Source organism: Protomyctophum parallelum, assembly GCF_964188405.1.
Source record: "Protomyctophum parallelum genome assembly, chromosome: 4".
Taxonomy (NCBI): Eukaryota; Metazoa; Chordata; class Actinopteri; order Myctophiformes; family Myctophidae; genus Protomyctophum; species Protomyctophum parallelum.
The window spans coordinates 18,645,990-18,673,372 of record NC_139700.1 but is presented as its reverse complement, the minus strand read 5'-3'; the positions used below and the strand labels follow the sequence as shown (position 1 = coordinate 18,673,372).

Sequence of the window (27,383 nt, the reverse complement as noted above, 5' to 3'; positions counted from 1 at the left end):
CACTATCACACCGCAGAGCTTTTTTTTTTTTTTACCACTTTCCGTTAAATATCTTGGTGGGGGTATAGCACGGTATACACAGCACAAATCCTGACTGTTAATTTAACTCCATTTGGTCACATTTGTTTACTCAAGAGTTACAAATGGATACTTTTAACGCTGTGGATATTACCGTTTAGTGTTTAGGGAGAGAAAATTATATTTCGGAGAGGGTGTGCGTGTGTGTGTGGGGGGGGGGGGGGGGGGGGGGGGAGGGGGAGGAGGTAGTAGAGTTGTGAGAAGTGTGTATTCACCACCTCCAGAATAGGTGTTACACGCAATAAGAAATTGTATGTTTATCAAAAGAACAAAAAAAATTAAAATTAAAATAAATGTGGCGGGGGGGGGGGGGGGGGGGGAGTTAGCATTGTTACATTGTTGAATTAGCGACGTAGCGGAACGTGGAAACGTGTGGCATCCCATCACATGTTCCCTCTGTCTCCCTCCGAGTCCCTTTAGCCATCTGTAGAGGATAACCTACGACGTGTATGAAAATTGCTTCACCCCCCTCCCCCCCCTCCTTCCGTCTAATATCAAACTGAGATTGTCTACCGGTCCATCAAGAGACAGCACAGTGGCAGATGTAGCGACGGTATAGGTGTGAACATAAACCCACGGATACAACAATGATTGCAGTGTGAGTCCCCAAACAGTAACACACAGCCTCCATTTTACTCATACATAATTACAGCTACAATACACTGAATACAATTCTATTTCCTCCATGTAATACACCCAATACTGTGGTGTTATAGTAAAGGCTTCTCTTTTTCCCCCCACCTCCTTCATGTATTTTGTATTATGATTATTTTGACAAACTTTGATCACTATATAATAATGTGCCTACACATTTTTGTTCAGTAAATGATATAGCACAAAATGCAATATGCATTGCAACAAAAGGGTTTCTGTGAAACCACAAAAGAAATAGATTGCATTGAAATCAAGGTTACTCACAAAAGCCCAAGCCCCCAGCAAAACACCTCGTTCTTTGTTGCTCTATAGTACAGTGATCTACTGCCCCCTAGTGCCTAAAACCAGGAAGGGTGTCCCAGAGAATAATGGCACGTTCTGACATTGGTGGTCAGATGCAGACATCCTAGTTCCACTTCAAATGTACATTTTCCAAGGTTAGTTGGAGATACTGTAATGACAATAAAATAAAATAAAACACACTGTACCTTGTTCTTCCTTACTGGCCACCTCTGTAAGTCAAACGGAAGAAAATAAATCAGTACAAAGAAAAGTAAAAAAATCTACGTAATACTCTGTGCTGTGTGCGATAACAGTAAAACATATGGTTCTTACTGGACTTCTTTTGATGGTGGCATCTCTGAACATTATGCAGACGTCAACAACAATGATCCCCATGTCGTTCTCTTTACTTTTAGGATCGGTCAAAGGCAGTTCCATCTGTATGGTTCTGTAAAGCAGAGACACGGTGATCAGCAACGGTACTGATGGATATACCCAATGTAATGTGTATGACATGTCACAAATCTGTACAACGCACAACTCACTTGTACAATTCAAGACTCTTGAGGATAATAGTGCCAGAGCCCATGAATTCATCAGTGGTGCGATTTTTGTCGAATACCTGTGACAAAGGAAAAAAAGGATGATAGAGAGGAGTTTAACGGAGAAGTACACTGTATGATGCTGTGCCCGTGCTGTTATATATTTTATAGCGCAGTGACACTGCGGCCACTTGACTATACCTCCTACAACATATCCATTTGTAACTGTACCCAAATAGTGTACAGATGTAACCAAATGGACACTTACGGGTTCATAGTGAACATTTGTTCACCATCATAGTTACATTTACTGGGAAGGATATTTTCAGTGAACGACACTGCTCGCACTGCCATTCAAGCGAGGCTGTGTAGATCATCGCGCATTGGGGTTGCACTTGCTGTGTGAAATGTGCTATATATATATATATATATATATATATATATATATATATAAGTCAGATTTGATTTGATATAAAACAAGTGGACTACCTACCCGGACCTCCACAACATGCTCTCTGTCGCGTAGCGGGTGAGAGAAGGACTCGTTCCACTTTGGTTGCAGGTTTTTGTACACAACTTTGCTTTTGTAGAACTGCTTTCCTTCCAGTTTGAATTTGACATAAGGATCACTGGTCCCTGGGATGATAAGAGAGAGAGAGAGAGAGAGAGAGAGAGAGAGAGAGAGAGACAGACACAATGAGACACAAATGGTCATTAACCCATCTTGGGCGGGAAACCCTTTTGGTGTTAGCATTATGTTATGCTTTAGCTATTGAAAAATTATGTTATGCTTTAGCTATTGAAAAGTTATGTTATGCTTTAGCTATTGAAAAATAGCATATCTACAAGCTCATAGCTACGAGCTTGTAGGTCTGCTATTTTTGAAAAATCGAGAAAGAACGACTGACATAGAAACATAGCTTTTTCAGAAAACTGTCAGGATGTAGAAGACATTTTTAGAATCTGATCTCAGGTCAAATTAACATCCATCCACAGGGTAAGAAACTTGCACAGGGAAACTCTAGCTCCAATGTTTTTATCTCCTATAATTTCATAGAACGTGACGCACGCGCGCGCGCACACACGCACACGCACACACGCACACACACACACACACACACACACACACACACACACACACACACACACACACACACACACACCTGTTTAAATCAAAGGGCTGCTGTGTGAGGGACAGAAATATGTGAGGAGGAGGTGCGCCCCACATCTATTGGCAAATAAAACGGAGGGGATGTAGCTGTTTAATTGTGAAAGCGCAGAAACATTCGCCAGCATGAGGCAACCAGAAACCCCAATCTAGAAGCAACCAGTGTTAATCTCCCAAGCTTGTTAAGAAAGTCTGTCTGCGAGCAGGGTGGGGGTACGGACGTCTTTGTCTCTGCCATGGCATGCAGATTGGCAAAAAAAAAATGAAAGCCCAGTCCCATGCCTTCATTTGTATGGGGGAATAAAGGCGTGCTTGAGAGAGCCTGCAGGGAGGCTTGAATCACATGACAAAGGCCCTGTGGGGATGGGCTGTCAGGGCTGTCAGCTCCCCACTCCAAATGAACATCTCGCAAAGGCAGGCAGGACCCACAGCAGCTCCGCCCTGCCAGCCTGTGACAGGGAAACCTCCAGGCAACTTGACAGGAGGAGAATGTGGCAGCTAGCAAGGAGAAAAGCTCTGGCATGACTGAGAACGGTGACGATGGAAATTAATGGGGGGGGGGGGACACACACACACACAAAAAGCGAGATAGGGGGGCTGGTGGCGTGGGTCCTTTCAGAATATGTAATGACAATGTATGGGCATTGGTGGGTGTTTGGCACGGTGTTGATTGTTGGGCAAACAGTGGAGAGACAGGGGGCGTGTGGGGGATTGCATCATCACAGTGCCATCGTGTCAAAGTAAGGTCTCAACTAGTGGGGAGCAGGACACAGAGCAGAGGCTCTCAACTAGTGGGGAGCAGGGCACAGAGCAGAGGCTCTCAACTAGTGGGGAGCAGGGCACAGAGCAGAGGCTCTCAACTAGTGGGGAGCAGGGCACAGAGCAGAGGCTCTCAACTAGTGGGGAGCAGGGCACAGAGCAGAGGCTCTCAACTAGTGGGGAGCAGGACACAGAGCAGAGGCTCTCAACTAGTGGGGAGCAGGACACAGAGCAGAGGCTCTCAACTAGTGGGGAGCAGGGCACAGAGCAGAGGCTCTCCACTAGTGGGGAGCAGGGCACAGAGCTGAGGCTCTCAACTAGTGGGGAGCAGGGCACAGAGCAGAGGCTCTCAACTAGTGGGGAGCAGGACACAGAGCAGAGGCTGAACCAGCGACAGGAATTTACTGTCGCCAACAGAAAGAAGAAAAAAAACACACTGGTGCATTATTTAGAGAGCATCATGTATTCCATATTGCTCATAGCTTTCAAATCAAAGTACAGAGATTAAAGCACACTGTCACACACTGCCTTCTAGTTTAGGTTCAGTTCAGTTAGGTTCATTAAAATCAGACTATAGACTAATTTCGTTTTAAAAATGCTGTTATATTTCATATACAGACCCACATTTTTAACCTACAATTATCAACACATTGAAATGTTTTATTTTCAAAGTACGAAATAGGCTAAAATGCCAGCCTATACTTCTTCTCTCATGCTGCAATACCATTTATGGTCACTTGAGGTCGCTATTACCACAAATTACAACCTGGGTTTAAAACTAAGTGAGGAGGCCATGAAGAAAGAAATTATGGTGGCTTGTGTTTGTTTACATTGCACCTGGTTTGGCAGTGGCCCCTGCACACACCATCTTTCACAGTTCATTTTGAGGTTTTATATCTCATATTGGATTCACTCCCCATAAGCCAAATAAGTGTTTAAAGATAGCAAATGAACTATACAGTAGCCTAAAGATATTTTATGATAAAAAAAAGGTTGCCGTTTTATTTTTGAAAACAGAACTCTGGGAGCTCCAGTCAACTGAAGTATAGAATTTAAGTGGTTAACTTGTTCATTGCGCCCGAAGGTCGCAGTGAAACTATGCAAACTATGGAATCGTGCGTTTGACACCTAACCCACAATCCCAGTCACTCTGTTTGAGACACCTAAATCTCTCACCCCAGGCAAGCCCCCAGGTCATCGTGTCATCAGCCCCCTGGTCACCCCAGGCAAGCCTCCAGGTCATCGTGATGATTCCATAGTTAACTGCAACCTTTGCAGCAACCACAGTGGTTATCATGAGACTGTCACAATATGATCATATATTGGCATTCCAAAATATGGGCTTAATATTGATCACAGTCAGGGATCTCCATATGGGCACATCAGCTGGGAATGCCTATTATGGAACTTTTTTTTCCTTTTTTTTTTTAATTCACGTTTTCACATATATACACACAGTATAAAATGTGTGCCAGGCGGGGCCTCGGGCCACCCCATTTAGGGTTCCAGGTAAAGCCGGTTAATTTCCGGCCATGTTGAGATCTCTATCCTCTGGTTGGATTTCCATTACTAGGGTCTCCAGTTGATCGTTATTGTTGTATGTCTCCAGCTTGACTTTGTTTACTTTTTGAATAACATTTTCGAATGCAGTTCCATTAGTGTTTCTGAGTTCACGGACGGACGGACAGATGGCGTGCAAAACATACTCCCCCAAGCCTTCGGCCTGGTGGAGACACCTTTGCTGTTTAGTTGTGGGCCTGTGTTGTACACTACACTATGTGAATAAACAACACAGGTATGCAGTCAGACGAGTGGAAATAATTTCATGGTCGCGTTTACATTTCCTGCTAACAATACCATGATGCCAGTTTCATGCAATTTTATAGGACGGTGTCGCTCGCCAAAAACAGCCTACAAGGGCAATAATAATACACCACCTCATGCATCTATCCTTTCCATAAGGTAACTCATAAGGTACATTCCTAGAGTCATGACTTATGGAATGTTGGTTGACATGCTTGGGAAAGACACAAGCATGTAGCCTTCTATTAAACACACAAGTAGTACAAGTAAGGGTTTCACTTAAAGGGACATTTCACTCACGCACTTACTAATATGCATTAGAAGGTCCTTCTAATGTGTGAGGGGCCCATGATTTTTATATTACTTTTTTATTTGAAAGTGAAATATCCCTTTAAATTAAATCTGTGCTTGTGTGTCGTAGAAGGAAGGACATTAATTCCTCTCGTGAGTCTCGTCTGACTGCATACCTGGGTTGTTTTATTCACAGTGTAGTGTGGGCCTACAACTAAACAGCAACGGTTTGCTATTACACATGCTGTCGCCGAACACATTTTAGTTCTTATGAGCCATTGTGTGAGGTGTGTACTGTACAATACATACGTGCTTACTGCTTACTGTACTATATTCAGTCAGTGTCGTATGCATGACTGATCTTGCTCTGGCTGAAAGCCAACACAGCAATTAAGAGCCTAAAGATATAGTGCCAGTAAGACACCTAAGGGCGACGCCACCAAAGATACACAATCCCTGATTGGCCGAGCCAGTCACCGACATACGCAGCCCGCGCTCTGCTCGCGCAAGTAATAACTTTGGGGCAGGCCCGTCTAGAGTTTAAATGGACAGGTATCAGTCAAAAGGGAGACATCGAAGAGGAAGGATGGATCGGGGAAGGATCAACATATGGGGTGTCAGAACAATGTCAGCTCCATATATGGAGATCTAAGGGTTTGAGGATTGAGGTCAGATGTAGAGTTGCTGGCCAATATTGATGACATCAGGGATCTCCATCCCTGATGATGTCACGTGATGTCACATGCTCCAACCCTGATGATGTCACGTGATGTCACGTGCCCGACCAACACACGGGACATGCATAGTTTAAAACAACTGTCTGGGGTGTTCACATAAGCCTGAGTAGACGATAAAATGACCAAAGGTTTTTTGAAAGTGAAATTTCCCTTTAAGCTCCTTCTCAAGACACCTGACGATTACTCACTAGTGAGTAATTGTCAGGTGTCATAAGTCATAAGGCTCTGTTCCCAGAGCCTTATGAAACGCCATGTGATTATCATCTCTTCACATACCTGAGCGCTTGTCTCTGGCGACCAGATTCCTTCCCTCCTTCAGGTCGATATTGAGGCGATATCTCTGCAGTGGGAGGGGTGCTGGGACCTGTAACAGAGGACACATAAATTACATAACTGACTTAATGACTGCAGACATGCAGCTCTGACTATTCCAATGAGCACCGTAGTATTTTCAGTACTCACCGTGCTGTCTGCCAGTTCTGGAATGGCATCATCGAAGAAATCACCCCGCTCACTGATCTGATGCAGGAAAGAATCGTTGGCATAATATTTTATAATGTTGTATATCAATAATGCTTGAGTATCTGAATATGCATTTTGCATACTCGAGGGGTGGGAAGCCATACCCCCCCGAGACACCCCCGAGTAGGAAGTTGCAAAAACTCTGTGTTCACTGTATATAAATCCAGTTGAACTAATCAACTGTCTAGACCAGGGGTTTTCAACTGATTTTGACCCAGGGACCCCCATCCTCACTAAGAGCAACCTGGGGACCACCACTATTGTGCGTGGCGGGTCCATCATAGACCCACCCCACACAATAGTGGTGGGAGGTTCATGCACCACAGGGAGCTGGAGAAAATAGCTATAATATCAATATAATATCTAATAAAATACAGTGATTTTGTTTGAAAATGATGGAATATGATTAAGGATTACTGTGATTATGGTAAGCTCACATTTCATCACACACACACACACACACACACACACACACACAACAGTAAGAACTCCTGTAAGTTATTAAAAGTAAAAAGAAATGCATGACCAGGGACCACCTGCAATATCTCCACGGACCACCTGCAATATCTCCACGGACCACCAGGGGTCCGCGGACCACCGGTTGAAACCCCTGGTCTAGACAAGTTCAAGTTGGCACACTGTAGCAAATGGCTCCACTAACAAGTTTCGCCGGTTCAAGAACAATTAAAAAAATAGGCGGTGCTATTGTCAAGTTTCACATCAGGAGCTCATGTCATCACCAAAACAAATGTGTATTACTCACAATGTATTACTTGCCATTTTAAACAAGACACATACTATATATTATTATTTGTTGTATTTAAAAGTGCCTCACTTAAATACATTTCTCCCAATTTAATAAAGTAATAACTGCCTCAGAACATAGAGTGGGAAACGGAAGGTTCCCAGTTCGATCGCCGCTCATCCTGGCTTTGTGTGCAGTTTCCTTTGGCTTGTGTGTGTACAGTATAATGCACATTATAAAGAGCTTTTTATAGAGGCATTATAGAAATGCAAACAATTTACCTCTCTAGCTCTAGTGTAGGTTACCAAATTGAGAATACAAAATAGAATACAATATTGACAGTGTCTAACATCCAACCAACGTCAGAAAATTAAATGCACCCACACACGGAAAAGGTTTGAGTGCTTCCTTATCTCTGAGAGTGTAAAAGATTTTGCCATGCGTGCAAACTCACCTCACATGCTTCCTCTGTGGGCTCATCCAGCCGGTACTCTTCCATGGACAATGCCTCTGGGAAAAAGGGGGAGACATCTCTGTCTGGATCCGAGTCTGTCCATGGCATGGGGACTCGCTCCTCACTGGATGAGCCACAGGCCTGTTCCAAAGATGCACCCTCTGCGTGATCCACAGGATCATCTGCGGTCATTGACCACCTATCGTATAAGGCTCTCCGGTTGGAGGACAGCTTTCTTCGCTCGCCTGATTCTGAGGCTTGTTTTTCTATGCAAGGGCTTTCTTCATTTTCGAAGGAGTCTGATCTTACAATTGAGCCCACGCCGCCACGCCGCGATCTACTGATCACTGGCTTAGCGTCTGGGCGAGTGTTTCCTGGGCTGTTAAGTCTCTCAGGTGGGACATCCTCTTTGTCCACCGACATGGATCGTGTTGGTGTCGTCCTCGGTTTAGGGACAGGAGGAACAATCACAGATGGTATGGCCAGTAGATCTTCTTTGTTGACCTTGGAAGACGTGTCTATTTGGTCGTAGATTTCACTGCCACAAACTGGCTCAAATTCCTCAACTTCATGGAGCGTCGGCGGCTCTACAGGTGCACTTATTCTGTAGTAGGACGCTGTATCACTCGCTGTATCACTCAGTTGGTCTGTGAAAACGGGTCCGCTGGAGACAGAGCCGCTGGCAATTGAGTCTGTATCACTTTGACCGAGTGACGAGCCAAAGAAGATGGCATCTGAGCCAGCAGTCAGCAGGGCGCTCCGTAAAGGAGAGGACTGGGAGTGGTCACCTGATACAAATCTCAGGTCTGGCACTGAGAGACTGCGCCTGTAGTTCATCTTCTTTCCCTTTTTAGGCGTCTTCTTGGCTGACTTCTTTAGGTTGGGTAATTTGGTTTTCATGCGGAGGTTCTCGAAGAACGTCTTCTTCTTGACCTCTGCCATTTTGAGGCAGTCTAGAAGAGTACCCTTCAGATGGAAAAAAAAGGGTTAGAAAACAGGGAAGCCGAGATCCTATTGATTGACTGTATATTGAGGAAAAATACAAGGCAGCTGAACAACATAATTGTTGAGGGGCGCTATCCCCTTCAATGCATAGCTTTTGAAGATCATGTCATTATGGCAGCCAATTCTATGGGATTTTTTTTTTTATATATTTTTTGGCTTTTACTACCTTTATTTATAGGTTGAAACTTAGACTGACAGGAAATGGGGAGAGAGATGGGGGGGAATGACACGCGGCAAAGGCCGTCGGGATCGGGAGTCGAACCCGCAGCACGCCGTCAGGCTGGCTCAGCAGCCTAGGTGCCCAGACGGTTGAGCTAACCGTCCGGGCCAATTATATGGGATTTTTAATGTTTGTTTAGAGCACTTAAGACATACAGTAAATCGTTTGCCAGCCAAGTCTATGGACTTTAATGTTTAAATGATGACGTAAGACCCTGTGGCCGATATGTAAATACAGTTGGCGCCCTTCACTTCACACAAGTGTGATTTTTGAGGGGCTATGTCCAGATTTGAGGGTCTGTGTAAACACAAACATTGAATACAAAAGTGTGTAAACAAACATTGAAGACAAAAGTGAGGTTACAAATTGTGATTGGCCAGAATGAGATGACACCAGGTTGAAACTGGTTAAAGATGTAGATTAGGATGTATTGAAATAGTAAATGTTGACTGAGATAGAGGTTCACAATCAGTACTTCTATACACACTGTACAGTGTACACCATATACACTGTAAAACATATTTTAGATTGTTTGTTCATCTGTTCAGAAACCAGCATGCTTCACACAGCGTCCCGCCTAGCCCCATTCCTCTTATCTTACAACGATGCAGACAGTACAACTTAGTATGCTATCGCACAAACCCATCATGACAACAAGTGGTTGCCAGGAAACTGATAATCACTGTTAAGTCCTAAGGTGCTACACAGAGATCATTCAATATAAAGTAACATTGCTCTTTTAGATATGTTCAATCAATTACACACCCCAAGAAGCCTTGAATTAATAGAGATTTTTTTGTTTTTGTCCTTTAACCCTATTAAACTAATTTAGACAAAATGCATACAATACCTTTCAGTAGAACTCCAGGAAAAGAGGCCTATAGCTGACAAATATAGTAGGCCTATAGTCCTCTATCTCGGGTTGTTTCACTGAGCAGCTCAAGCGTGACTGCTATGAAGAAAATGAGGAAATGTTCCCTGCAGCAGCAGCAGTGGCACTAAAGACTTTCTGATGCTTGACAACAACTGTGCTGATGGATGGACTGGAATGTCAAAACTGGTGTGGGTGAAACTGGCCTTACCAGTCCCACCAGGTGAGTAACAGTTTCAATGAAAGTCAGTCAGCCCCAATGTGTTTGGTTAACGCCCCTAAAAAGCTCTCTGGGAAGTTCTACAAAGTATCTAAATGAAGTATTACATTAGACAGTGTTTCATCAATTGTCAATGTTGTTGTTGTTTGTTTGAATATTTTCCAAAGGATCTGCATTTTAAGCCATTGTTCTGTTTGTCTTGATTCAACACACGCCAGTTTCATGCTAGTCATACTAATATGAGTTTATTCATTGGCCTAAGTACTTTAAAATCCTTAATGCCATAAATCTAGCCTAATTCAAGGACACAACTGTCCCGTTAAGCTGGCCCAAAACGTTCCAAAATGCTGTTTATGATGGATTCGCAACATGTATGCAGTCAGCCTGAAGGCATGTGAAATGCTGTTTCTCTTATCTGAACCCTGATCTATAGCGCTGGCATTGGCATTCAGTGGCTGCCTCATTAGACCATGGTTCCCTCTTTCCCTGTTTACAGTGGAACATGGTTTAGCATTGTGTTTACAGTGGAACATGGTTTAGCCTAAGCTCATCAAAAGTGAGCAGTTGTGTTTGCAGAGAATAAACTATAGCTTAGTGTCCACACACGTAGGAGATAATACAACAGAAGCACTGATGTCCAGACTCCTCTTGTCTGTGCACAACAGAAGAAGACTATTATATGACAACAGATGTGTCTGAGACTGGACCCAGCCATGTTCAATATTTGCTGATGTCTTAAGGAGCTCAGGCCCACATGAAAGAAGCCCAACTTGGCAGGCAGTTAAAAGGATGGGATGCGAACCCACACAGGGCAGGCCCTGTGGCAGGTGGACGGACCGTTGCCCTCCTTCTCTTGCACAACTCAAACAGTCCCAAAACCCTGCTTGGTTACTCAGCTACTCATGCACACTGGACCTATTCCAGCCCCTAGCACAGCTGGCTATGACTAGAGCAGGATGCCAGGAACATGCACTGAGGGACTGCTAACCGACTGATGCACATGCAAGCTATCAGACTGAATAGGCTCATGAAAGATTGAGATTGTCGGCTTGATCCAAAAGCCATGTTTGCATTCTGCAGTTTTATATTCTTCCAAGTGTGCGAAGTCAAAATGGTTTACCAAGGGGTAGGCTAGGCTTACAGGGGACTGCCCACTAATGACACGGCACCGGTCTACTTGGGAATTGTAGGACTAAATGGTTAAATCTGAACAGGTATACAGGCCGCCTATTGTTAATAGCTGTTAAACAGTTAACCTATCGTTTTAAAATGCAGCAATCACACGATCGTTCACATAAAACATTCTTTAGTTTTGTTAATGTGCCAAATTGTTCATGCACCCATAATGTGACGTTTGTGGGGAGTATTAACTTGGATGTACAATCCAAAACACAGAATGATTGTATGGATCAAGTTTCTACAGTAAACTAGCTTCATTCGCTACCATGAACTGTACTTAGCCTACTTACCAACTTGGACTTGCCCTTTGACATTCACGTTATTTTTTACAGTAGGCCTAGTGGCCTACACAACTTGGACGACTTGACTTCTTCACGTTCTTTTAGAATGATATACCTGCAGGCTTACCTGCAGGCTACCTGCAGGCTAGCTAAGGTCGGAGCGGGTCGTCATCCAACAGTAATCAATTCAATTCAAAGGAGCTTTATTGGCATATATCAATTATTGTATTACAATGCCCCCTTGTGGCCAAAGAGATCTATTTGTTGTGGCTATTATGTGAAAATGCATAGGCCTATTCTCTCTTCGGCTACATTTCCTGACTTTATGGTCAACCATTTAAAACTGTTATTATAGTTGCTACAACAAATCCTGTCACTCTTTCATAATTATGCAGACTATGGTGGCTTGCTCTGTTCTTCACTAAAATAACCTGGTTCAAATTACAATTGCACTGCCTCACATCATTAGAAAACTGATGCAATTCTGATTTAAAAGTAGTGTGTGTAAGTGATATATATTTTTAAGTTAATATGTATTTGTTTTGATACATCACTTACACTACATTTAAGATATTGGACAAAATAATCATGATATCATGCATAAATTATTGTTTAAGCTTGTTCAGTGTGCTCAATATCTCCCAATAGGCCTATATGTAGCCTAGGCCTATGCGATTGATGAAAGTCGATCACTTTTTGTCCTAATACTAACATAAAGGGACATTGAGTTCAGATTGAGCATACATTGAGGTGTTTAATAAAGTTGACAGTCTCTGTTGTTTAGGACTTCACAGGAGGACAAATTCTACATAAGAGTTGTTCACTTCAATTTATACAGAATAAGCAAGATAACCTAAATTACACATTAAAAGCCAATATTTGTACTTTTGTGAATGTAGAATACAAATTTTGTACAACAATATCTAGCATAGTATGTTAATTGTTTAATAAAAAGTTCACTAGAATATTTATTGTACGATGAAGATAAAACAACACATTCAAGGGAAATAAAATGCAGATTAACTTAACTTTTTTTTTAAACAGTTAATTTCAATCTTGGCAACAAAGTCCAGCTTGTGCCGCCAAACGGTCCGAGCGCTCAAACCGAAAACAGCTTCTTAAGCTATGTGATCTATCAACAACAAACATTTATTACCAAACACATATAGTTCTGTTTTATAAAAGCCATGAAGCAAAGCAGTGTACTCTTGCACAGCAAAGTGAAGAAAGTTCTCTACAAAGTTTTGTTGAATACCCTTTCCTTTCACATTCATCAGTTGTGCACTTTTTTTTGGACATTATACATAAACCAAAATGAGCATGTGTATCACGTTGCATTCCCTATACACTTTCTTGTGTGAATGTTGCCAGAGGAGAGGCAGGACAGGTTGAGTTTGCTTGATCTCTGCATTGCCTTGTAATGTTTTTTCCTTTATTTTTTTAACTGAGTGAAAATAGTGGTGTAGTTTTTCTTTGGGATAAGGCATTTCCTAACTGTGCATATAAATCGAGAAACTACAAAAATTCCCTGATATGTCATTAAGTGCTAAAGTGTGTGCACAATTGTGAGGTGAAGCTGTTAAAACAGATCGTTTTTGTCATCATGTATTATTGCTCTTTCGTCCAAGGAAAAACAAAAACAAATGTTGCTGTGTTGATTTGGAATAAGTTATGCAAGATACAACCATAATTTGTCATGTTCTCGCAATGTTCTCAAGACATTTCTGTTGACCACTAAATGTGAAAATGAGAGTGCCTCAATATATCCAAATGATTTGTTGTTATCGTTTTTTTTGTTTAAATTTAATAGGCTGTGCAACTTGCAATCCAGCATCCACTGGCTGTGGCACTTAGGATACACAGTCAAGTCTACGGTGTTACCTTAACCCAGAGAGTGTAGCATGTAAGCCAGAGTCTTTTGCATACCTCTCAGCTCAGGGACAGGCCCGGTGCATTGGTAGAGCAGATGTTTCAAGATAAACCAAATGGACCACACCCTCCACGATAAATGAACACTGAATATTTGACTGTGTAAGAGGTTAACAGTCTACTTCCCTCATCTGCATCATCTTTCAAGTGCTCTGTGAATTAAATGTGACCCTCAATGACATCTTACTCTGGACCTGTGACTTTGTGAGGGTGGCATTTGGGCGAAGTACAATATGAGTTTACAGTAACTGCATAGATCATTATAGGCTTATATTGTCAACTGTTATGGATGTCAATGAAGGGGCTTAGAAAACAAGCTCTGGCATCAGAGACACACAAGATAGGGCATGGAGAATGCATAGTGATACTCCTCTCATATAGCAAACTTCTCATAAAAATGTGTGCAATCCAGCAGTGATATCAAGTCAATGGCATTGCATTGTTCTTTTGTGATTTTGCTGCTGAATTCTTTGATTCCATGAGGATGGAATATAGAATACAAGATCAGAGCCCCATCCCCCATAACAGACACTTAGAGGCTCATTTATATTTCGTTGCACGACCATGTCACTCGACAGGAATGACATACTTTCAACAGAAAAAAAGCATCGTCAACGATGTAAAAATTAGCCTTAAATGTCTCTGCATGGTCTGCCATGCAAATGAATGCAGTAGCCTGGCCCCTGTCTCATTATACCCTGCCTCTATGGTACATCAATGACCTCAGGTTTCTTATCAGGCTCCTAAGATTCCTTCTTATACTAGTAATGGGACATGGATATAATATATAATATCTGGAGCCATTTAACTCAAAATGTGAGTTTTGTGTATAATCATGACTGATATTTGCATTAAATTGCGGTATTTACAACTTTAGAACACAGGCATGAACAATTCAGAGGACTCAATATAGTAGGATTACTGCTTTCCCTAAACCAATAAAAGAACTGTGGAAATGGCTTGTGAGATGGCATGTCTCTCAGCTGAGCTACATATTATAGCAATGTGCTATTCTTCAATGTGGAGGTGGGACCTTGGGATTTCAATGTTGGCAGTGTATTCAGCAGCTGCAAGTTTTAGCAAACACAATAGGTGGGAAGAGACCCTTTTTCCCTAGCCTTGTGGTTTTCCTTCACAAAATTAATAATAGTGGAACTTCAACCTAAGCATTGTTACAGTTTTCTTGAGGACAAACAATCACCACTATTAAAGGGAAATTACCCAAACGTACTGTCTGGAATAAAAAAAAAACCCGAAAACAAATAAAAATATAACATGGACCATAATATTGATGATGCAAATTAGAATAGATTACAGTAAAATTAGCTAAGTAGCAATGACCAGTGAATTATCTACTTTTTAAGGGTCTATCCTTGTAAACTTGGCTGTAATCCACAAAAATATACTTTTCTTGAAACCGGTGAGAGTACAATACATACGTTATGTACACACACACCTAGGTGATAATATATTAAAGTCGCTATTTACACAACAAAAGAAAACGTTTGGCTCAAATGTTCAATTATACAAACAGAACAGCAAGTGTTCATGGCTTTAGATATGATTCTGGTTTTACATGACTTTACATTATTTGTGGTAAAGCATAATAATAATAATAATAATAATAATAAAACTATGACGGAAAAAGATGCATTTGAGATAACCGCTAAGAAACCATAGCTATACTGTACAAAACAGCACAAAAGAAAACAGCTTTGGCTTATATTATCTGATGAATTGTTGCACACCATGAACATCTTGATTTACTCACCAGTTCAACTGGACAGCTTCTCATTGTCTTAATTGCACATTAGATATCATATTCTTTAAATTATAAAATCAATGTTATGGTATTATTGCAATACATTTTTTCCTATCTTTTTTTTTCTCAACCTCCAACAAGATTGTTTAATTTATAAAGCAAAGTAGCTTCTACTGTTGCAAAATGTTTATGATCAAGACTGTAACTCCTGTATAATGCTAAGTATCCCTGTGTTCTCTGTATCTCTGGGCATATTCATTTAATAAATTATTAGAGATTTGTTGAGATAAATCACCTGTATGGTTACAGCACAATTTGAAAAGTGAGTTCTTGCAGCGAACATCATAAGTAGGGATCCTCAGCCAGAAAGCAACACAACTTTCTCTGATTGTTTGTAACTTGCAACCACAACAGCAAAAACAGCAACTACAATTAAGTGTCCGACTAGACCAGTGACTACAATAATCTATAGCCTAATGTTTATTAACTATTTCCATTGAACATCATACTCCTGCAAACATCATCTGATTTGCACCAAGTACCTGACAGCATTGCTTCTGCATATAGTTCAGTCCAGCTACTTGAGTTTTTACTTTTTTCTTTCCTTACTGTATCAGTTTGTGAAAACTTTACTTTATATAATCCTGACGTGTCCTGACACTTCCTATTACGTTTGCCACTCGGTCGTACAAAATGAAACAGAGTTAAATAATAGCATCATAACGATAGTTCTAAGGACGCTTCCTCTCTTGTTTTCTCTCCATGTCTACTCACTCCCTCCCACACTCCCGACGACAGGCTGGTGACTGGAGGCTTTGACCGGGGCTCTCTCTCTCTATGTCACCCACGTGTCCATGCGCATGCGCTTGACAGAGGGGCTCTCCCTGTCCTCTGAGCCAGCAGGGGGTCTGCCCAGCCCCAGCGGGGAGTGGAAGTCTGGCCGGTGGTCCTCACGGTCGCTGCCATCGTACGAGCTACAGGAGGAGCTGAGGCTGTCCACGGGTGACCGCCCCAGGTCCTGCCGACTGGACACGTGCTGCTGCTGCTGCTGCTGCTGCTGTTGTTGTTGCTGCTGCTGCTGTGGGAAGCCAGAGGGGGTGACACGCTCCCGTGGTGGCGAGATGGGCTCGGACTTGATATTTATGTTGTGGCTGGTGTTGATGGAGAGGTTGGAGCCCTGAGGTAGGTGACCGCCACCCCTGTGCAGAACAACAGTAGGGAAAGTTAATGTCCACGCATAGATGATACTGACAATTACAAAGGACCACTGTTTCTAAGTGGTGATTAGAAAATGTAGCCATGCGATTGGGGCACGGTGGCGCAAGTCGGTAGCGCCGTCGCCCCACAGCTAGAAGGTCCTGGGTTCAATTCCCGCTGGGGATGCTATGAGTGCTGGGGGCGTGTTCTCTCATTCGCGTCATCAGTGTCCCTACCCTAGGTGGGGTTGGCAAAAGGGCCTTTCTGTGTGGTGTTTGCATGTTCTCCCCGTGTCTGCTAGGGTAGGTACCCTCACAAAAAACATGCAGTGTAATCCTGATCTCTATACTGCCTCCAACTGGCCGTGTTCCTTCCACCCCCCTGTCAGGTGAAAAGAAGCAGCTTGGACTCCTTATGCATAGAATGAAGCATGAGGTCAGTCCGTTGCTCTCCCCAGGACAGGTTGGCAGAGGGAGTGTAGCGCCCAGGATTACATTAGATAACTGACACTGGGTGGAAAAAATGGGTTGCAAAAATCGGGGGATAAAAATGTGAGTAAAAAAAAAAGAAGCCACTCTGAAACAGTGAGTGCAAAGTAATAAGACGAGCTCTAGAGGTGTGCGTATTATTGACTCATGAGGGTTGTGTGCTTTTGTTTGGCAGCGTGTTACTCACACCAAAGAACTTAGGGCTGCCTGGCCCAGTTGATGCTGTTGCCATGCCGACATGGATCCTAGAGAGAGCCCAGGAGAGCTGAAGCCCTGCAGGGAAGAGAGCTCTGCGTTGCTCAGGGAGTACTCTGGAAAAGAAAGACAACCACGCAGCAGACGCAGCAGTGAGAATGAGCACTGCACTCCCAATCCAGGTTACAACACCAAACAATCGCCCACTGAGAATGCACCCGCGACCGGGGTCCATGTGGAAACATTTTCCAATATAGGGGAAATAGCAGATCTATAAGCTCACGCCTTAATTGTTACAGTGCAATGTGTTGTGAGGTATTGTAGATCAGATATTTCCACTATTAATGTATTTATATGTATGTATATAAGTCTAAAGTTATTAAATATGTAATTTCTTTATATATTTAAAGATGGAGTGCCATGATTTTTGTACTTTTTCTGTTTTGTATGTGTCTATGGAGTTAACATTACTCTAATAGACCACAAGGTGTGGTTATAATATTCAAATGTGTCTTCCCTGTGTATTTTTGGTTTCTTCCTGAAAGCCTTTGAGTCAAAAGGCTGTTAGTGAATGATCCCCTCCCCTAATACACCCCCCCCCCCCCCCAATTACCATGCCCCAGTATCATGCATACAGAGGCGGAGGTGGCTCAGGGATAGATTGGCTGGATGGTAACTGCAAGGTTGCCAGCTCGAACCCGGGCTCCCCCAGAGTTAGTGTTGAAGTGTCCTTGAGCAAGACACTGAACCACTAATTGCTCCTGATGTGCTGGTTTGTGCCTTGCATGGTTTCCGACGCCATCGGTGTATGAATGTGTGTTTGAATGGGTGAATGTAATGCACAATCCCTTGGATAAAGGCGCTATATAAATGCACCATTTACCATACAACAGCTGTGGGCGAGGCTTAAGTTCACCTGGGTGGTGAAAATCAGGTATACATAATAAGCTAAATTTGAACACTTTCTGTACACTTTTTTGAAAAAGATCTTCCTCATAGTATAATCATAGTACATGATGATCATGTTATAAGGGGGGAAAAAGTCATTAAGTTATTTGTCATATCTGCCCTGTGGAACGTTTGTTGCACAGGGCAGTTAAGACAAAAAACCCTGAAATGTAATCATTGATCGTCTGACAATTGTGTGCCAATTAATCATTGAGTTCGGGCAGAAATCGAAAACTCTTGTTAGGTAGAACTACCAAGAGTCACACGGTCAGACTCCCAATCGACCTGAGTCACCAGAGGAAAAGATCGAGAGCCGACAGTTTGCAAATAACAGGCCGGAGTTGAGACAGATTTGCAGGTGCACCGTACTCACCAGCGGGGTTGTAGGCAGTGGGCATGCCTGAGTACATCAATCCTTGGGGGGGTAAGCTTGGGGTGGTGACAGACACGACTGGGGTGGCCAGTGACTGGGAACTGCTTATCCGCTGGGTGTTCTGCCAAAAAGAGAAAAGCACAACACCTCACATCATCAGCCTAGGACGAAGCAATTTAAGGACAAAATTGAAAAATATTTTAAACTTCACCATCCAAAGGTAAAAATCTTTCCTTACTTTTAGGATACCCAGTTTGTTTTGAATACTGGGCCATTGGCCTAATAGTGAAATAACTGTGCAATTATCACTTTAGCCACAAGGTGGCGGTGTAGCTTCAACCATTCCAACTGCATTACTAAACCACTCAGTTTTGATTTTGGTTTGACAAAGAACTGGCAATGAAAGGCAAAAATGCTGATGAAAAACAAAACAAAAAAACGATCAAATTACGACAGCAGATGTAATCTTGAAAACAATCATGGTATTTTACTAGAACATTAAATTCAGAGATCACTGTAAGAAAAGTAGTTGACGTACGCTTACAACATATATAAAGAGATGTGATATACCAAAGTAGCAGAGGCAAGAGGGACTGTTATTTCAATGAAATGTAACAAAATCTTTCAAATCGCCTATGAAGTTCAAACACTTAGATGTTTGGCAACCACATTAAAAGTCCCAGTGTTTTCTACAACACAACAACGTCGCCTATAAACATCGGTGTGTTCAGTACTTGTAGCAAACAAGGGACTGAATACCAAAACAGTTTTACTTGATCATATTAAAACAATGCTACTAATTACGGGGATAATGCCGGACAGGTGGGCGAGGAGTGCAGGAGCATTCTAAAAGTGAGCAAAAGTGCGTGTGTATAGGGAGTGACTGAGATGTACACAATATCTAAAAATAAATAGTTTTCTACTTCAAAGCCCCGAAAGCTGTAGAACGTTTGATGCAGAGCATGTACAGTATGTTCAACTTGCGCAACAATGTTGCCAAGAGAATAAAACCTGAGTGTTTGGTGTATAGTGGCCAGCATGCTGCCTGCCTGCCCCCACATACACACATACAGTACGGTGAAGTCATGCAACAAGACTATAAAGCACTAAGCCAGAAATACACACACACACACACACACACACACACACACACACACACACACACACACACACACACACACACACACACGCACACACTCATTAAAATCAGACACATTTATTAGTTTACAACAATATGACAAATCCAGATCCCTTTGTCTTCAGTTTGAATGTATGATGTAGCAACCATGTGTGCAGCTGCTGCAGGACTCAACTAGGATCTATTTGATGGCTTCCTTACATTGTTTCAACACTCCAGCCAGATGACTTCACCAAACGCAAGTTTCTCACACGATGACATCATTAAAAATGAAGTCATATCTATATTTTTTATTTTTTTTGTAACTTCTCATGGAAAATAAAACATAAAACAATAATGATCTATCACTTTAGTCAACCGCCTGTGCATTTCAAAATGTTGTTGTTGTATTTCCTCGTATGTGAATACAATACAATAATAATGCGTTGTATGTTGAAAACCCACCCACACAAGCACACATCACCTCTCCCCTGTCTTTCCCACTCTCTCTTACTCACACACACACACACACACACACACACACACACACACACACACACACACACACACACACACACACACACACACACACACACACACACACACACACACACACACACACACACACACACACACACACACACACACACACACACACACACACACACACACACACACACACACACACAGTAATATGACTAACGTGGACGTGTTAGGAATGGATGAGCCAATTAAACAGGCTGAGGCAATTTTCGCAGGCCAAACCCAAAACATGCAGTGACAAACTTAGCTTAACCCCGACATTTCTCTATTTGTTATTACTGGCAACCCTGTGAGAGCCAATCTCGGTCCCAAGCCTTCCTTCGCTCTAGCTAGCATGTACGGTGCGATCTACCAGAAGCATGTACAGTAACACGCAATAGCTCTTCGCCCAGGCATTCTCTCGAAACTCACCAATTCCATTTCCTCCTCCTCCGACTGCCCTCGACAGAAGAAAAGAAGAGAGGCAGAGTTATAGAAACGAGGCAGAGAGGCAGAGCTGTAGTCAGCCGCTCCGTGGTCAAGAGCAGTGGTTCCCACACTTTTCAGGTCGAGACCCAAAAGAGAGATTAGACGTTTGCCCGGGCCGAGAACCAAACTATTGTGGAAAATAGCAGATCTACAAGTTCACAACGTGTTGCTTCACGTCGCTTTGTGAGCTTGCAGATCAGCTATTTTCACTGCTTCTTAATTATTATTTTTTGTATTTATGGAACTTCTTAGATTTGCTTGTTTGTTTGTTTTAAAATGTATAACATGCCTGGACAACAGTCCAGGCACCTTGGCTGGTAATCCAGTCTGGCAGTGTGCCGCGGGTTCGTCTTCCCCCATCTCTCTCCCCATTTCCTGTCAGCCTACTGTCTGTCCCTCCATAAAAAATAGGCGAAAACCACACAAATGTTTTTATTATTATTATTATTATTTTATTTTAAAAGACGATTCACAGGGGTTCCCAAACTCTTCCATGCCAAGGACAACTACATAGCCATAGCCTCTAGCTGCGACCCGGCTATTGTGAAATGGCTTAAAATGTATGTTTGTTTATGCTTGTATATAGGCTATTTTTGCAATTTTATAGAATTTTGGAAATGTAATTACAGTTACAGTTTTTTTTTACAATGTTTGACAATAATGACATTATTCCCAAAATAGGGAAGGCAGGTTGTACTGTAAGTGGTTAAACTGGCACAATGATGAGTGAATTGTAATTGTTAAATATACTTTAGTTTTTTGCTCTCTTTCCTAATTGGCACCCCAGCCCTCCATTGAAAACAGGTCTCATGCTCTATGGTGAATAAATGCACCATTCACCATACATACACTATACATTTACAGTACAACATGTCCCTTATAATCATCTTTAAAAACCCCTTTGTCTAATTCGTTAGTGCCAAATTAATGTATATTCTATATTGGCCTATAATGTGACAGTCAAAAATATTACAACACAGACATAGTGCTAACAAAGTGCGTTCAGTTTGAGATATCGTTTGAGCAGCGTGCACTTTTGGGATGCATTTACCAATGGACCCTTAAAACACAACGGGAGGAACAAGCGTCACTGAAGTCAGCTCAATATAGTGAAGTATTAGTCCACTACACAGTGAAATCCTCAATGTTTATCATTTGTAACTCAGAGAGTGTACGAAAATAACCAAATGGATCCTAAACTGACACAGAATTATACAGTGTATTAGTGCCAATTGCCGAATGGGGAAAGCCATGACGTCTCGATGTGGAACACACAACCTCTGATTAAAAAACGTGCTTAACCTCCCACACTACTATGGCCATGTCAGTTTCCCCCCCCCCCTGCCTATTGGTAATAACATGTTCCACACAAGTCTGAAAGTGTCACTGCAAGAAGCTCTTCTTAACCAGTGGAAACTAGGCCGCCGGTAAACTTTGTTCATCGGTACGAATGCTGACTGCATAGTTCTCAACATTTCCACCGTCTGCTGCTTACATACTCCACAGCGCTGCTCTGCTGCAGGGAAACTGGAAGCCCATTTTCCATCTTTCCTGTGCCGTGGGACAGCCTGTGCCTAGGCCAGGGCCGTCTTAATACCCACACTCAATCAATAGCGGCAGGAAGACACGACAAGGGCGACAAGATATTATCTGGCTCACACCCTGGGCCCCTGATTAAGTCTTCATCCCCACTCTGTCACAGTGAGATGTGATTAATTTAATACCATTATGGCCTAATGACAGGCTGTCTGCAGACCTGCCACTGCCTAGCCCCTCTGCAGCCTTCGCTACCCATCTGGAATGCTTGGTTAGTTCTGACAGTGCAGACCCTGCCCCTCTCCGCCTCCTTCTCGGCACCCTGACACGTTTAAAGCCTAATTTGTCCTTTGTTGCACACTGGTCGTGACGTGTCGCGTTGCTATCTTGAAAATCTTTTTTTTTCCTTCTCCGGCGAGCAACACTGCCGCGAGACAAAGTATAAATTAGGCTTCAGACTTCCGTCGCGCCGCCATCTCAGCCAACGCGCGCCCAGCCACTTCCACATGCCAGCATGGTAATGCGGGCTTGTGTTTACACCTTGCTGCAGGCTAGCGGAGGCTCAGCGGCGCTAGGAAGCACCCGCGGTAACCCCAGGTATGTTTACCAAACAATCGTTTTCCTGGAGCGGCTCCTGTTGATGACAGCACCAACTACGTACGTGCACTTTAGAGAGACTAAATTTGTTGGCCAATCTCGGAGAATACCCCCCCAAACTACAGTATTCTTTTGCCACAGTGATTTATGTCTACGAGAGCCTAGCATTGCCTCAGGTGCTCAATGTGGTCAGAGCTCTCTGCACCTTAATTATTATAATTAGAGAGGGCCTCTCATTTCGATATGAATAATGGAGTGAGAGTGAAGGCACCTGGGCCGCAGGTTCTTGGCTCGGTCCGCTCAGTCTCATGGAGGTGATCACAGAGGAATGTAGCATGAGAAGAACGCAGCTCATTGCTGATAGGAGCAAATAAGGGCTGCATATAGTGCAAATGAGTCCCACACGGCACACACAAACATACAAGGACCTCAGAGATTTCTGTATCCTTAGGCGCAGAGGGCTGCTACTGTACTCCCTGCCAACCTTAACGGAGGTGGCATGCCACATCGTTGAGATAACATCAGGAACTTGTGTGGGCATAATACTGCCAAAACATTCCTCGTTGCACAAATGTGGGAGAGATCTGGAGATTATACAGCCAAACTCTGCTCTATACCTCGGGGCAAAAGGTACTTAAGAGGTCTCTTCGCTGGTGCGCTGATGTGTACCGGTGTGCTCCTTTACTCACCAGTGGGGGCATCATCCCTTTGCTGGATGGAGGGATAACAACCCTCAGGTCCGGCTTGCGGCCGCCCATCCCCATGTTCCCTCCAGGGGGTGGTGGAGACTTGTTGGGCATGACCTTGCCCAGGCCGTTCCCGCTGGGTGTGCCAAGGAGGGCCGGAGAGCCCCTGGGGTTGACATAGCCATTCCCTGCAGAGACACACACAGAAACACAAACACATCACTAAAACTATGGACTGTGACTGACAACACTCACAGTCATCAAGCCAAACCTCCCATTTCTTTCTAGCTTGTTGTGGCACGCAACGTTAAGTGTTTCCAACCCTCTGGGAAAGTTTTAATAGACTTGGATAATTATCTTGCACATTTGCGAAAATAAAATGTCCATTTTAAAATTGATGAGCCTTTCATTTTCACTGTGAATGATTACATCAAAGTCTTCTTTTTTCCATCTTGGGATATGGAGCAATTCGCATACCAAATGTACTGTGACTGCTTTAAGAAATACTTTGAACTATTCCAGCTGAGTAAAAATGCTGTTGCTATATTGGCCCTTCTTTTAGGCAGAAACAACAGCGAACAGGCTGCTGGTCAAAGGTGTTCTGGCTTCATTATTCACACCTACAGTTATAGGCCTATATGTAGCTGGTTTTCTTGTTTCCTATGAGCCTGAGTCAGACCCTTGTCTATTCTAGGAAGCCCACACCTCCACACTCACTCCCAAACCATCACTAGAACACTGTAAATGACAGTACGTACTAGCATCACTGACGGTTTCATTAGTTTCAACCACTTTAGCCATATTTTACGGTACTTTGCATTTACAGTGCTTTGCAATCGAATAATACAATTAATTCACCTATAGTGAAAGTGGTTAATAAATACAGTGCTCTGTCTAAGTTGAAATCATTATGGAATTGGCAAAGAATGTGGGTTACCCTCTCCATGTCTTTATGCTACTGAAATATTGGCCCATTCACATTAAACGGATACCACAATAACATGGTAGTATTTTTACACCGTTTATGAGTAATTTATCTGGTTCATATCTGTGTATGAACAGATATAGTTTATCCAGTTAATTGGGACATCCTGTACTGTGTCTATATTTAAAGATAAAGAAAACTTTATTGTCCATTAAATTGACTTTTTACACAATTGTTTTACACTATTAGTCAGTTGCAAGGTCGCAGTTAACTATGGAATTGTGCATTTCCCATCAGTCAGTCAGTGTAACTCAAAATCCCCATACATGGGGAAAGCCCCCATAGATGGTGCCCAGGTCTCGTGACATCACGTGTCATAGTAAATGCGACCTGCTGTCGCAATTAAGCCCATATATGGAGATCCCTGATGTCATCAATATTAGTATACTGTATGGATATATGTCAGAACCTGTTCTGACATTCCATATGTTGATCCTTCCTCTTCGATGTCTCCCTTTTGACTGATACCTGTCCATTTAAACTCTAGACGGGCCTGCCCAAAGTTATTTGTGCAGCCGTGCCCGGCAGCCGGCGAAAACTAGAGTTCTCTAGAGACCCAAACCTCATCAAACCCTGTACACTCAAGACATTGCCCCTGCTGCCGCCCTTAGATCTCCATATATGGAGCTGACCTGTTCTGACATTCCATATGTTGATCTGACCTCATCAAACCCTGTACACTCAAGACATGCTCCATATATGGCCAGTGCACGCGACCTCGCCGTTTTGGGGCGAGGTCGCTTCTCGCCCACAGGCGTCTTACTGGTAATATAGGGATTCTGGAACCGATTATTATTCTTGATCTCATTCTGTGATTAAAAAAAGAAAATAATTGTCCATTGTTTACACAAATAATTTCTACCTGTCATCTCCATAGCTGAATGCAGTTTGGACAATCTCGAGTCATTTGAACGCTTCCTGTTTTGTTAAAACACAAACATTTTATTTTCCAATTTCCCGAAATGTAATGTACATGTGTACACGTGTCATGTACAAAACCGAACTACTGCATGTCTGTGGAAACAAGCGCAAGTTACGAAACATTGAAGTACTGTAATAATGAAATAATGGTAAGTAAGTAATCAAAATAAACACGGTGAACCTTAGATTCCAGCTAGTTTGAACATTGAAATTACAGGCAGTAAAATGTGTTGAAATGATGAAAATGAGCTGTTGGGGAGGGGGATCAATGCTATCTAGCATTCCATCAACAGATCAGTGACACTTCAACAAGTAGCTGACTCCTCCATTGTGTTCCATGTGTCCCAGTGAAACACAAGCTGTCTGCAAAAAGAGTAGAGCCTCGCTTATGAACATAATGGAACAATAACCCCTCTAACTACAGATAAGAGCCCCAACAATGCACAGTCAAATAAACAGTTATGAGGCCTACAATAGTATCTCACAGCTGAATCAACAGTATACGCAAGCCACTATCGCCCTCAGCAGTAGCTTTGATCACATGGCAGACACGGCTGCTGAAAAACACAACATTTACAGAATTAGCCCAGTAAATGTCCAAGACCCTAAAAATAGCACATTGCATTAAAGGCATCCAAGATTATTCATTCAGTGGGAATGATGTATTTTATTTATTTTAATTCAATTCTGTAGCATGGTTTAGCTAAGATGTGCCATGTCTGGCCTTGCCAGTTAGCCTGTTCTCTTTACATACAGTACACCGTACACGCCAGAGATGACAGCAACAGTACATTTCTATGTGTGGGCATGGGTGACAGTTGAGGCCATATGGCAGGTGTCAGACGAGCGAGGAAGACGTACCGCACTCTAGCAGAAGCAGCCGCACAGCTTTCTGATTACAATCAGGCTATTCAGTATTTTAGCTGTGACGTGAGCGCCCCCTCCTGAGATACTTCCGGGTCCTACTTTTGTGTCGCTTTTGTGTCCCCATGGAGTTATACTGTGACGCTCCGTCGGACTAAATCTGAGACGAAAACAACCACGAAAGTCTAATTTTACCGCTTTCCTCGCAACAACAAAGCTGCGCTGCTCTCCCAAATCTGACAGTGACAGGCCGTCTGCCCCACATGGAATACTATCGCCATTTTATTTTATTGTGTCAAATAAATCCTCATAATGCAAACTAGATTCAACATACTCAAGCCTATGTAGCCCACACATTCTAAATATACCCCAGAAATATTTTACCAATCAAATGGACTGTTGCCACCTTCAATAATAATGATAATAATAGTCTTTATTGTCTCCACATCATATATTTTTGTTGTCATGGACACTTGTACAAAACATTAATAATTCCACTCGAGTTGGAAGCATTAAGACCCATTTTAACCCTCAATGGCTTCCTTTCTGAAAAATAACGTCACTGTAAAAAGATTCACGTGTTTAGATATTCAATTTACAATGATATGCGGACGGGAGCTGGTGCCACTTGGACCCGGACGTAACGTAGCACTACAAAATGACGTCGGACTTAAATACTGAATGATTTCACAGCACCACAGTTTCAAAAATAGACAAATGCATTCAGAGAAAATTTGGCATGAATAGGCAAACATTTGGTGAAAACGGCCCATCTATCTACAAGCAAACATTTTGTAGCAACATGACACGTTGTGAGCTTGAAAAACGGCTACAGTATTTCCACTATTTGAGGTACAACAACATGTACAGGGTTTGAGTGATTGAGAAGATCCACTCTTATTGACCCACATTTTGTGTAGAACTGTACCAATACAGTGGCAATGCATTTGACTGTACCACTAC

The 27,383-nt window shown here is 42.7% G+C and overlaps 2 protein-coding genes across 5 annotated transcripts in view; both read right to left on the bottom strand.

The window, feature by feature from the left end:
- The window catches only part of mctp2a (multiple C2 domains, transmembrane 2a), a 51,646-nt gene extending 41,434 nt beyond the window's left edge, over nt 1-10,212 (bottom strand). Inside the window, exons 1-8 of the mRNA XM_083764006.1 lie at nt 10,111-10,212; nt 8,036-9,001; nt 6,777-6,833; nt 6,591-6,678; nt 2,050-2,192; nt 1,560-1,636; nt 1,348-1,462; nt 1,221-1,244 (exon numbers count right to left, since the gene is read on the bottom strand). Of these exons, the coding sequence (XP_083620132.1) occupies nt 1,221-1,244; nt 1,348-1,462; nt 1,560-1,636; nt 2,050-2,192; nt 6,591-6,678; nt 6,777-6,833; nt 8,036-8,977 (1,446 nt within the window). The 5' untranslated portion in view covers nt 8,978-9,001; nt 10,111-10,212. The remainder of the gene's footprint in view (nt 1-1,220; nt 1,245-1,347; nt 1,463-1,559; nt 1,637-2,049; nt 2,193-6,590; nt 6,679-6,776; nt 6,834-8,035; nt 9,002-10,110) is intronic.
- A 2,523-nt stretch (nt 10,213-12,735) lies between these two features.
- mef2aa (myocyte enhancer factor 2aa) overlaps nt 12,736-27,383 on the bottom strand; it is a 76,981-nt gene continuing 62,333 nt past the window's right edge. For 2 of the 4 annotated variants that reach the window (XM_083763930.1, XM_083763929.1), the window contains exons 7-11: nt 23,654-23,838; nt 20,775-20,798; nt 18,704-18,824; nt 17,375-17,498; nt 12,736-16,701 (exon numbers count right to left, since the gene is read on the bottom strand). In XM_083763930.1, the coding sequence (XP_083620056.1) occupies nt 16,338-16,701; nt 17,375-17,498; nt 18,704-18,824; nt 20,775-20,798; nt 23,654-23,838 (818 nt within the window). In that variant the 3' untranslated portion in view covers nt 12,736-16,337. The remainder of the gene's footprint in view (nt 16,702-17,374; nt 17,499-18,703; nt 18,825-20,774; nt 20,799-23,653; nt 23,839-27,383) is intronic. The other 2 variants (XM_083763932.1, XM_083763931.1) reach the window with 1 other exon arrangement.